The sequence below is a fragment of the Canis aureus genome, chromosome 16 (assembly GCF_053574225.1).
Source record: "Canis aureus isolate CA01 chromosome 16, VMU_Caureus_v.1.0, whole genome shotgun sequence".
NCBI classification, from domain to species: domain Eukaryota; kingdom Metazoa; phylum Chordata; class Mammalia; order Carnivora; family Canidae; genus Canis; species Canis aureus.
In genome coordinates this window covers 58,749,107-58,761,691 of record NC_135626.1, presented here as the reverse complement: position 1 = coordinate 58,761,691, position 12,585 = coordinate 58,749,107, and the positions used below count along the sequence as shown (strand labels likewise).

Genomic DNA, 12,585 nt, shown 5'->3' with positions numbered 1-12,585 from the left:
GATTTTTTCCTAAGTTAGTGAGCACCAGGAAAGTCAATACAAATAGAAAAGTATGTTTGATTTATATTGAGTAATTTACAAGGAAGTGTTTTTTTTTTCCCCCAACATTGGAAACTAGGAATAACATAAGAGTTCTTAAGAGAAGAAAAGGTTTTTCTTTAAGCCCCTACCAACGACTTAAAGGAGTGGGCAGTAATGGGTATTCTTTTGGGCTATCTTCGAGGTCAGTTGAATGTCAAGGGATCAGATTGGATGTTTCTGTGGAAAGTCAAATATAATAATGGAGTGTTGATCTTTTAATGTCACAGTGGGTCTGGTGGCGACACAAGTTCATCTCCTTTCTGCCTCTCATCCACTCCTACCTGCTCAGTCAGATTCTTTAGAATGGTAATGTGGTTCGGCAGGCACTCAGTTAATGAATCACTTTTCCCTTATCCCAGCTGGCGACGCCCTTGAACTTGTGCAAAGACTGTCATGGAGTGCTTGTCAATCTCAGCATAACCATGGGGAATATCTAGGTGCAGAATTTCTGTGGTGCAGGGAGCTTCGTATGATACTTAGAGGAAATATATTTTTGACTTGATATTGGTTAGTAACATTACTCACTTGCTTGGACCAGTATCTGCAAGTCTTTGGGGTTACATTTGTAAGAGTAACTCTGCTGGCACACAGTAGAGCTTAAAGACCATTTGTTCTGGGATCCCTGGGTGGCGCAGCGGTTTAGTGCCTGCCTTTGGCCCAGGGCGCGATCCTGGAGACCCGGAATCGAATCCCACGTCGGGCTCCCTGCATGGAGCCTGCTTCTCCCTCTGCCTGTGTCTCTGCCTCTCTCTCTCTCTCTCTGTGTGACTATCATAAAAAAAAAAAAAAAAAAAAAAAAAAGACCATTTGTTCCATGTGCCAGAGTTCAGGGATGTCAGGTGTAGGTCCTGAACAGAGGTGAAATGGTGGAGGAAAGTGGTAGAAAGTTCGATGATAGAAAAAAATTTAAAGCATCTATTGTTTGACAGTTTCGGATCAATTGTACAGATTTATTTATTTTTTTAAATTCACGATAGACAGGCAGAGGGAGAAGCAGGCTCCATGTAGGAAGCCCGATGTGGGACTTGATCCCGGGACTCCAGGATCATACCCTGGGCCAAAGGCAGGCGCTAAACGGCTGAGCCACCCAGGGATCCCCAGATTTTTTTTTTTTTTAAGATTTTATTTATTTTTTCATGAGAGACACGGAGAGAGAGGCAGAGACACGGGAAGAGGGAAGAGAAGCGGGTTGTATGCAGAGAGCCCGATGCGGGACTCAATCCCAGGACTCTGGGATCACGCCCTGAGCCAAAGCTGATGCTCAACCATTGAGCTACCCAGGTGTCCCAGTTGTATGGATTCTTTTTCAGTACGTTCACTTTATAGTTACACATACATGTGTATATATAAAATTCCATTTCCATATGAACAATGGATAAGACTATAAGAAAAATCTTAACCTGGTGGAGACTAGTGACAATTGAAACAATCTGTGATTTGGGGTGTTTCTGCTGGATATGTGTGTGTGTTTGTGTGTGTGTGTATAATGGGGAGAATCAAGGCACTATGCCTTCCTCCCATTAGAATACTTTGGCTTACTCAGAGGAAAATTTTGTGCTGCATTCTGCCTTTGTTTAGGCTGAAAGTGAAGAAACCAAGGAGCGTCTGTTTGAATCAATGCTCAGTGAGTGTCGGGACGCCATCCAGGCTGTTCGGGAAGAGCTCAAGCCAGATCAGGTAGGACTGTCAGCTGGGCCACCGACTCTTGCTCTGGGCTTAGGTCCTTCTCAGTTTGTGTGTCTCATTCTCGGGGTGGAGGCTGGTCAAGGGGGAGGGAGGCAGTGGTCTGAGTGCACAGACTCTTAGCCATGGTATTTTTAGATCTAGTGATGGGCTGACAAATGACAGAAGCCTCTGAACTCCATTAGGTTGAGAAATTTTCTCTCCATCCTGTTCTTCTAATGGGTTCATTTTTTACCTGCTAAACCTTTGGTCTCAAACTCATGGCTCCAGGTGGACGTTTCCAGTGCTTCCTTTTCCTAATGTCAGTATAATTCATTTGGTCATCCAGGCTGAAAACCTCAGGACTGTCTTTGTCTCTCTCTTCCCTGTCACTAGAAACCCTACTAATTCTCCCTTTGGCTTCATTCTCCACTTTTCCATCTCCCACCTCTGCCCTGTTTCTGATTAGCCTTTTTTTTTTTTTTTTTTTTTTTTTTTTTTAAAGATTTACTTATTCATGAGAGACATAGGGAGAGAAAGGCAGAGACACAGAGGGAGAAGCAGGCTCCATGCAGGGATCCCGATGTGGGACTCGATCCCGGGTCCCCAGGATCACACCCTGGGCCGAAGGCAGGTGCTAAACCACTGAGCCACCCAGGCATCCCTCTGATTAGCCTTTTGTTGTCCTATTCCTAGATTGCCACAGTGATCTGATGGCTTCTCCCATCTTGGTCTGGGTCCAGTTCTCCAGGTCTTTCCTTCCCAGCAGCAAAAGTGGGATCTTTCTGGACCCCATCTCCCAGGTCTAGAGAGTGGGCTCCAAACTTTTCATGATCACCCCATAAGTAAAATTGATCATGTACCTCTTATACATTTATTTGTAAATTATATACTTAATTATTCAGTAGAAATAAGATAAATAGAAGTTCTCTTTTTTTTTTTTTTTTTTAAGATTTTATTTATTTACTCATGAGAGGCAGAGAGAGGCAGGCTCCATGCAGGGAGCTTGATGCGGGACTTGATCCCAAGACTCCAGGACCACGCCCTGGGCCAAAGGCAGGCACCCAACTGCTGAGCCACCCAGGCATCCCGATAAACAGAAATTCTAATGTTGTTCCTGTATCACACTCTTCAGGTCGTGTGCACCCTGCTTGAGAGCTCCTTGGTCCAGCAAATGCAGTTCCAACTCTGTGAGCTGGTGTCTATTTCCAGATATTTTGTTCTTCTCTTCTGGGTCCTCTGCCTCAAGCTGCTATACTCACCGTCTGGTTAATATGCCTTTCCCACTCTGGTGCACTCCTTCTGTGCTCCTTTCTCTCCTCACACCTGGCTTGTCCATCTTCTCCCTCCTCACCTGTCCAAACCTTACCTGGTGTTCAGTGTCCAGCTCATAGCTCATCTCTGAGAAGCTTGCCTGCACCATCCTAGCCCAGTGTCACCCCACACTCTAAATATTTGGTACTAAAAAAAATAAATAAATAGATAGATAGATAGATAGATAGATAGATAGATAGATAGATAGATAGATAATAAATAAATGTTTGGTACTTGTGGCTATAATTGATAGTTAACCAAGAATTGCCTTTTTAAATATTTTATATTTTTTATGCTTTTTTCAAGATTATAAGCATATAAAAAGCAGCTATGTAGTTAGCATCTGCCCATGGTACCTTGAGTATAAAACATTCATAAGTATTAAGCTTTAGTCCCATTTCCTTTTCTCATTAAGTTGTCCTTATATACTCTACTTCCCTTCATCCACTTAACAAGAGCCCTGCCCTCCATCATTCACCATGAACTCATAGCAGTTGTAGGGACACCTCTCAGAGTGTAATGAAGATGGTGATACCAAGGTGTCTTAGTTTCTCCTGTGGCTACTATAACATTACCACAAACTTATTTTCTTACAGCTTTGGGTGGTTGTTAATCTAAAAGTACATAGAGCTGTGCTCCTGTAGAAGTTCTCTTTTTTAAAAAAAATATTTATTTTAGAGGGGGAGAAAGAGCCTTTGAGCAGGGGGAGGGGTTGAGGTAGAGGGAAAGAATCTCAAGCAGACTCCATGCTAATTGTGGAGCCCATGGGGGGCTGGATCCCACAACCCTAAGATCATGACCTGAGCCAAAATCAAGAGTCGAATGCTTAACTGAACACCTCCAGGTGCCCCTCCTTTGGAAGTTCTAAGGGAGAAAGCCATTTCCAGCATGCCAGGGAATGCAATATCCAACTTCTAGAGGCCGTCTACACTTCTTGCCTTATGACCCCTTCCTCCATGTTCAGAGCCAGCAGCTCAGCACCTTCACTCCTCTCTGACTCTGCTTCTATCCCAGGACCTTCTCTCTGTCACTGGCCCTCCTGCCTCCCTCCTAGAAGGAACCTGTAATTACACTGGGCCTACCTGGATAATCCAGGCTAATTAAGAGATCCTTCATCACATCTCTTACCATGTGAGGTAACACCTTCGTAAGTCCTGGAGTTAGGACATATCTTTAGGAGCCATTATTCAGCCAACTGCAAAAGGCTGAGCTGACAGCCTAAGGGGTTGGATCTCAGGACGTGGGTCTAAGGCACAAACCCTAAAATGGAGCCATGGGCCATGGACTGTCTGCTGTTCATGCTTTAGGTCTGCAGACTGGGAGCAGTGGGTAGGAAGCTTGGCTAGCCATTACTCGGACCTCTTAAGTCCAGTTTTTAGATGCTCATGACAACCGAGTGGCCTTGCTGTTCTAGAATATGCTCAGGAGGTCTTTGATATATCAAGAGCCTTAATTTACTAGAGCCTATGCCCATGTCCAGGGCACTTTGGGGACCACACCATGGAATGAGGCGGTCAGAGCCAAGGACAGGGTCAGCTGTCTTATCTTTACCTTTATTGATTTCTGCAGAAACAGAGAGATTACACCCTTGACGGGGAGTCGGGGAAGGTATCTAATCTTCAATACCTGCACAGGTAAGGGCTATAATTTTTTTTACTTTTTAACAGTGTTGTAGAATGTATCATTGGAATGAAAGAATATACATAGTGTTCAGATATGTTTTAATTTCTGATTCATTATATAGCAAATAATATGTATATATGCCTGTTTTATCATACAAGAGTGTATATGTTGCAAATAAAGAGTATGTATGTTGCATTTGTATATTATTCTATTACACCAATAATTTTAAATTTTATACATTAAGAATGAGAATACAGCCGGTAACTTTGAGCTCCCTGTGGCCCCACCCTGGTTATTTCTCTCTCTTCTGGAGGTAGCCACTATCCTCCTGGTGCTGGGCTCCTACGTTATGCTCCCCTATGTTCTGAATATATTGTCATCCCTTTTACATTTAAGTTCAATTTCAGTTCAGGTTTGTTCTATTTGGACTTCGTTTTTGAGTGCGGTGTAAGATCTTCACATTTTTGCACGAGGATGGATTGTTCCAGTACAATTTACTGACAACACCATCCTTTTCCCACTCACCCACAGTGCTAGTTCCATCAGGTGTGCATCCCATTTTCTCCTCTTCTGGACACTCTTCCGCTCTGCTCATTTATTTTCTGTACTTGCCCAGGACAGTGAATGTGATTTGGTAGTAAGTCTTGATGTCTGGTGGAGCACATCCTCCACCAGGTTTTCCCTCAGACATAGCTAGATTTCTCTTTCCTTTACTCTTTTATATACATTTTAAATCACCTTGTCAAGTTTAATTTTGTTTTAAAGGTTGGATTATTCTGTTCATCCAGAAGAGTAGCATTTTTGGAACTTTGTGGAGAGGAGTAAAATGACTTGGGAAAACTGCACTTCTCATCAGATTCTGTGCCCCGTGTTCCGTGTAACCTTGAAGTCTTCATTGCTTAGTTACTACTTGTAACTTTTTAGTGAACCTGGCACTGTTTTCAGCCATTCCCTTAACCCCTCCTTTTTTTGTAAAAACAAAACTATGCAAATACCTCTCCACTCTGTACCTTATTCTGTTTTAGGGAATTCAATATTATATGAATGTCAAATTCAATGCCAGATGATTCCGAGGGGTATTGAGCAGGAAGGACTGTTTGATGTCCTCTATTCAGCATCCTGTGAAAAAGCCGAGGCCCAGGAGGTTAAGGGTTGTGTTTGTAGTAAACAGCCACAGAGAATCAGTCAGGGGTAGGTCCAACTTCCTAACCTTAAAAAGACCCTGAGAGCTTCAACAGGGCTCAGAAAACCTTCAAATTGTGATGCGCCCATGCCCTTGCATCTTTCCTCCCACCTTCACATCTAGCAGCTGTCAGAATCCTGGATTTCAGTTAGGAACTGGAGCCCAGAGGTGCTTGGGTGACTCAGTCAGTTAGGCATCTGCCTTGGGCTTGAATCATGATCTCAGGGTCCTGGGATCAAACCTTGTGTCAGGGCTCTCTGCTCGGTGGGGAACGTGCTTCTCTCTCTGCCCCTCCTCCTGCTTTTGCACATGAGCTCTCTGTCAAATAATCTTTAAAAGAAAAAAGGAATTGGAGTTCAGCTTTTGGGTAAATTGACACCAGGAATCAGGTAGCTCTTGTATTTTAATAAAACTTTGTAAAGAGGTATCTAAATTTCTCCACCACTCTGAATAATACTTGGAGAGTCTCTTTTTTCTGAAAAGCTTTAGGAAAATCCATCTCCTGACCTTTCTTTCCCATTTCTCAGAAGCAGCCACTTTTAATTCTTTAAACAAATTTTCTTGGCATTTACCTCTATGTCTCCAAATGACATGTGTGTTGCTACTTACTGATTTTTGGATTTAGGTATTTTGCCCCACTTCTCAGGATAGCCCTCACTCCTCTGTTCCCACTCTCCACCCCCACTCTTCTGATCTCCCAGATGACTTCCTTACAGGCCTTCTCATTTTGTGTACCATTTTAGTTTCTAAGGGCTTGTGTGTGTTCTTTGAATATTGATTTTTTTTATTAAGTTTTTTTTTTGTTTGTTTGTTTTTTGTTTTGAGAGAGTGCTAAGCAGGAAGCCTGACTTGGGGCTGGATCCCAGGATCCTGAGATCATGGCCTGAGCCAAAAGCAGACACTTAACCAGCTGAGCCACCCAGGCGCCCCTGAATATTGATTTAAAAAAAAAAAAAAAAAGTTCCTCATTCTAAGCTTATGACCAGAAAGTCTTCCCTCTCTGGGATTATTAATAATGGTTTTCTGAAATTTTCTTCTTCCTTCCAAGTCTGATTCTTCCAAGTTGTTTTCTCCTCCCCTTGGTTTTGATCTGTTCTGTCTTGTTAGATGTTTTTCTTAGCTGGTGATTCATTGACATCTACTCCTGTTAAAGAATATGGCTTGTGTAGTGGGAACTCCGCATTTGTGTGCGGGGCTCATAGCTGTGGGCTTCACTGGAGGTGTTCTACCCAATACCCTGACTCCAAAATCTTGGAGGGCCTTTCCTTGGGTGGGTCAGAGCCCCAGAATGTACAGGCAGCTCCTGTTCTAGAAGCCGAGTAGGAGAAGGCTAGAGGGCCAACACCTGGGACTTGACAGTCTCTTCATCCCCAGTGTTTATGGTGGAGCCCTGACTTCAACTCCAGGCTGTATCTTCCCCTAAGGATGTCTCCAGTCTTCTACCAGAGTAGGATGGAGATCTAGAACCCTAAACACTTGACTCCCAAAATGCTTTTTAAACAGACTTTTCAGTTGTTACTGTATTTTTATCTTTAAGTATTATAAGAGATTTTCCAGGTGGTACAGTTAAAATTAGCAGGCATCAACTGTGGTACATACAGGTGTTCAGTACAAGACTGTCCCTAAGTATTTTCTGAGAAGAGAAGGTCATCGGATGAGTAGGAGCAGCTGTTCTGCAAGCTCAGTATCCTTGTAGTGTGGGCCAGGCAGTTAACAAATCCTTATTCCAGGAACAGGCTTGCCATCCATGGATCATCTCAAGGACTAACATTGACCTCTGAAGTCAGTAGCTTTGTGGCTCTTTAAGACAGGAACAGGGATATAATTCCAGCTAAAACCAAATTTCATCATAAGATCTCATAGCAGTTCCTTGCAGATTTGCCACTGAATAGCAGCCAGAATTGAGGGCCCCTTGAGCTTAAGACCCAGGTCAAATGGCCCTGCTGTGTGACACGCCCTCGCCCCCACACCCTTCCCCTAGGTCAGTCCCAACTTGTGGTCCAGTGCTCTTCTCAGAACGCCAGCTTCCCTGAGTATAACCTGAGCTGACGTGTGGTACATTCCAGCTACCTGACTTATATCAAGCTGTCAACGGCCATCAGGCGGAACGAGAACATGGCTAAGGGGCTGCAGAAAGCACTACAGCAGCAGCCAGAAGATGAGAGCAAGCGCTCGCCACGGCCCCAGGACCTCATCCGGCTCTATGACATCATTCTACAGGTGACCCTCAAGGACTGGGGAAGCCAGAATGACTTAGCTTTGCATAGTGAAGGGCTGTGACTTGCAGCAGCTGTTAGTGTCTCAGGAAGGAAGGCCTTGCTCTCGCTCAGCAGTGCATGAGCCCCACAGCTCAATGTGTTGATGTGTAGAGTCCAGCAAACCCTCAGGTATTCACTGAGCACTTCGCCTGTGCAAGATCCTCTCCCACATGCCTGGGACTTCCTGAGACCTGAGGCCACACTGTCTTGGCTGCTGGGAGTTGGTCAGTGAGTAAGGTTGAGAGACACATGCACCCCATTCAGGCATCTGTGGGAGATGCCACACAGAGGGCCACTCTGAAATGAAAGCTCAGAGCCGAGAGATCCCCTATAGCTGACTTGGTCTGAGAAGTCTTGGAGGGAGGTAAAGTGTGAGCAGAGTCATGAAGGACAAACAGGCTTTTGGTAGCAGAGAGTGGGTGGCGGTGACACTAGGTGGCTCTGCTGCCAAGCCACTCCTCTGGAGTTTTCCATTACTTCTGACCTGGGCTCTCTTTTTGCCTGTGTGTGTGTGTTTTTATAAGGTCTCTTGTCAAAGACCCAATGTGAGGCCTGCTCTTCCTGAGTTTTCTTGTATCTCTCATGCAGAATCTGGTGGAATTGCTCCAGCTTCCTGGGTTAGAGGAGGACAGAGCCTTCCAGAAAGAGATAGGCCTCAAGACTCTGGTGTTTAAGGCTTACAGGTAAGGTCCTTTGAGGTGGATGGGGCTCTTCTGTGCTGCCCACTGGCTCTGTACGCCCTGGGAGCATGGGCCAGACTCCAGAAGATTGGGGGTTGTCTGTGTGGTTACCTTGAACAGTCAGCCCAGCATGTTCAAAGGAAGCTTTTGCTAAAGGTGGTGACAGGGAGTTTTTAGTCTACCTCGTTTGCTCTTTGGATAGGGCGGGGAAGGGGGGAGCACACGTTAATGGTCTTCTCCCTCCTCTTCCCTCCTTCCTCCCTGTGGGAAAGGGACAAGTGTAAAAGGCAAGTTGTTAACAAAACTAGAGTGGAACTTGAACTGAATTAGGCGAAAGCTAAGCCTCCATTTTATTTTTTATTTATTTTATTATTATTTAAAATTTTTTTAAATTTTTATTTATTTATTTATTTATTTATTTATTTATTTATTTATTTTTAATTTTTATTTATTTATGATAGTCACACTCAGAGAGAGAGAGAGAGAGAGAGAGGCAGAGACACAGGCAGAGGGAGAAGCAGGCTCCATGCACCGGGAGCCCGACGTGGGATTCGATCCCGGGTCTCCAGGATCGCGCCCTGGGCCAAAGGCAGGCGCTAAACCGCTGCGCCACCCAGGGATCCCTATTTTTTTATTATTATTATTTTTTAAATGAATCATGTTATTTGCAACTTGGAGGTAGTCTGTGTGGAGCAAGATAGGGGTGTGTAATTGCCGTGCCCCTATCTGGCCCTCACACCCCAGCACTCTCTGACTCCAGTATGCCCCATTTGTGCTCTTGTCAGCCTCCCTCCTGGCCCATGTGGACCCTTCTGTCAGGGACCAACAGCCCTCAGGCTTTTTTAACCCCAGTGGAGTAATTTCCATTAAGAAGATTCTGGGTTTGGTTTTTGAAAAAGAGATGAGCAGAGCTGAGTGAGCAGGCTGGATGTGTGGGCAGTGGGTGGGATTTCTCTTTGGGTGGGGCAGCGTTCCTTCTTTGTTCTTGTCCCACCTTCAGCCACATCTTTTGGGAGCAGGAGAGTCAGTAACTAGAAGACAGTGGGTCTTGGACTGTGCAAGACCTGCACAGTCAGCTGTGGGCATGGGGAAGAGAGAGGGTGGCCTGGTGAGCCTGGGCATGGAGAATGTCAGGGTCTTGCATGCGGTGATCCTGAGGTTGAGAAACCTGTTTCCAAATCTAAATTTGAAGGAAAGCCTTGGTCTCAGGTAATTGTTGCTCTAGAATTCTCTGGTTCTTTCCCTTCCCTGCCAGGTGTTTTTTCATTGCTCAGTCCTATGTGTTGGTGAAGAAGTGGAGCGAAGCCCTCGTCCTGTATGACCGAGTCCTGAAATATGCAAATGAAGTAAATTCGGATGCTGGGGCCTTCAGGAACAGCTTAAAGGTGTGCTGCTGGTCTTTGTCCCCAAGCCCAAGAAGCTTGTGTGGTGAGGCCTCCTCAGGGCCAATCCTGCCTGCCAGCCAAGGGTGTGGTGCAGCCCTAAGTGCCCGGGAACTGTGCTCCAGGCCTGAGATGGACTCGGGTACTAAGAAGGAAAGCCATTCCTGTGGTTAAAATAAACCTGAAATACTGCTCTCAGACTCAGCTACATGGTCTAGTCACCTGGAAAGAGTTTTAAAAGATGACTATCTGAGTCCCACCCCCAGAGGTCCTGGTTCCTTCCAATCCCAGTGGTGTCAGGGGTGTGCACTGGGATCTTGTAAGGCACCTCAGTGACTGTTGATAGGCAGCCACGCCAAGAACCACTGATGAAGCCTTTCCCCACAAAGTTTGCCTGCACCAGCAGCAGCATTTGGGAACTTGTGAGAAATACAGGCTCCCAGGCCCTACTCCAGGCCCACTGAGTCAAAATCTGGATTTAGCAATCCCCCCAGGAGATTTGGATATACGTTAAAGCTTGCCTACTGATCGAAAGTACCTGGTGGTGTGGTTCATTCTACTGCTTGTTGAATTGGACAGCTGGCTTTTTAAGCTGCAGACTGCTGTGATATGTAAGGATCGAAGCACCAGCCAGTCCAAGGAATCCATCCAGGCACATTACTTATTAGCGTAGACTTTTTTTTTTTTTTTAAGATTTTATTTTATTTATTCATGAGAGATAGAGAGGCAGAGACACAGGCAGAGGTCCCTGCAGGGAGCCCAATGTGGGACTCAATCCTGGGACGCCAGGATCATGCCCTGAGCCGAAGGTAGATGCTCAACCAGTGAGCCACCCAGGCGTCCCATGTAGACCGTTCAGAAAGGGAAGCTAGGATTACCTTGGTCAGGCCAGTGCGGGAGCCTCTGCTCTCTGGGTGTTCGCCTGTTCCCTCAGAATGGCACCAGGTTCTGGGGTAACATACACGCCAGGCTTCTGCCTTCAGAGAGCTTGCAGTTTTGTTGAGCCATAGACTTGGCGTGCAGATAGGAGGTCCTCGAGGAAGGGTGGAGATAGGAAGGCGTTGATGAGGGGGTGTGTGACCAGCATGGCGGCAGCGTAATGATGGGGTGTCTTTGACCCCAGGATGTAGAGGCAGACTGTGTGGATGGTTGTCCCAGGAGGGAGGAAGAGGCATTTACAAATCCACGTCTGACCTAAGTCTAAGGCCAGAGACGGGAGGGGTTCAGATCTTTCTCGATTTTGCCAAGTGAGAGATTGCAGCCTCCCACAGGGCCCCTCTATGCTTCAGTCTCCTCCTCTGTAAAGCGGAGTACAGGTTAATTCAGGATTGTTACGAAAATGGAATTAGCAATTGTGTGAACTGCTCAGAATGCGCCTGGCCCATCGTGCATGTAGCATGTGATATACTTATTTCCAGTAGAGGTATCCTCACTAGTGTCTCCAGGCGTTATTATTTTAAGCCATGGCATACCCTTTCCCCTCTGAAACAAGCTTGTGCTTTGTTTTGTTTTGTTTTTAAGTAGGTTCCACACTCACCATGGGGCTTGACCTCCCGGTCCTGAGATTAAGAGTCACATACTCTACCAACTAAGCCAGCCAGGCATCCCAAGTGTTTTTTGTTTTTTATTAATAGGGTAAACCGTTTATAAAGTCTGAAATCCTGTGAAGATGCTGGTGGGATCACTTAGCTCAGTCAGGTTAACTTGGCACACTTATCTGACCTGGCTCTGGCTCGTGAGTACATGTTTTCTGAATCGTTACAGGACCTGCCCGATGTGCAAGAGCTCATCACTCAAGTGAGGTCAGAAAAGTGTTCTCTGCAGGCAGCAGCAATCCTGGGTGAGCCACTTGCCTGTTCTTTGCTGACTGTGTTCCCAAATTTCCTTTGCTGCTAGCCCTCTTCTCTCCTGCCCCCTACATTGCTGTTTTGGTTCATCCAAAAGGTGTTTTTGTTTTGTTTTGGGTTTTTTTGCCATAATTTCTGCCACATGAAGGCGTCAAATTGTGTGGAAGAACTTAGAGAACCAGTTACATGGTCCCTTCTCCCTAACAGTATTTTCTTGTACAACCATCAGGGCTCCACTGGCCTGACAGCATAGCTTCTGGGGTTTATCATCTGTTTGCACTCCTTAGCAGGCTTTCACCTAGGAAAGAAAGGGCTAACCTCCTCATGTGTTGGCTGCTTTTGTTCTTGGGATTTAGATCCCATAGGTGTGACAGGTGTCATTTGTGACTGTAACATGTTAAGTCCCTGTTCTTACCCAATCCCTATGCAACTTTCAGATGCAAGTGACTCCCACCAACCGGAGACTTCTTCCCAAGTCAAGGACAACAAGGTATGTCTGGACTTTGGAGGAATAAAGAGGAGAATTCATAACTCCCTGGAGATGTATGCTCAGTT

General features: G+C 45.5%; 1 protein-coding gene across 1 annotated transcript in view; it reads left to right on the top strand.

The window, feature by feature from the left end:
- SRP68 (signal recognition particle 68) overlaps positions 1-12,585 on the top strand; it is a 36,275-nt gene that overhangs the window by 22,916 nt on the left and 774 nt on the right. Inside the window, exons 9-15 of the mRNA XM_077854319.1 lie at positions 1,660-1,758; positions 4,627-4,691; positions 7,930-8,083; positions 8,710-8,804; positions 10,057-10,186; positions 11,948-12,023; positions 12,468-12,520. Of these exons, the coding sequence (XP_077710445.1) occupies positions 1,660-1,758; positions 4,627-4,691; positions 7,930-8,083; positions 8,710-8,804; positions 10,057-10,186; positions 11,948-12,023; positions 12,468-12,520 (672 nt within the window). The remainder of the gene's footprint in view (positions 1-1,659; positions 1,759-4,626; positions 4,692-7,929; positions 8,084-8,709; positions 8,805-10,056; positions 10,187-11,947; positions 12,024-12,467; positions 12,521-12,585) is intronic.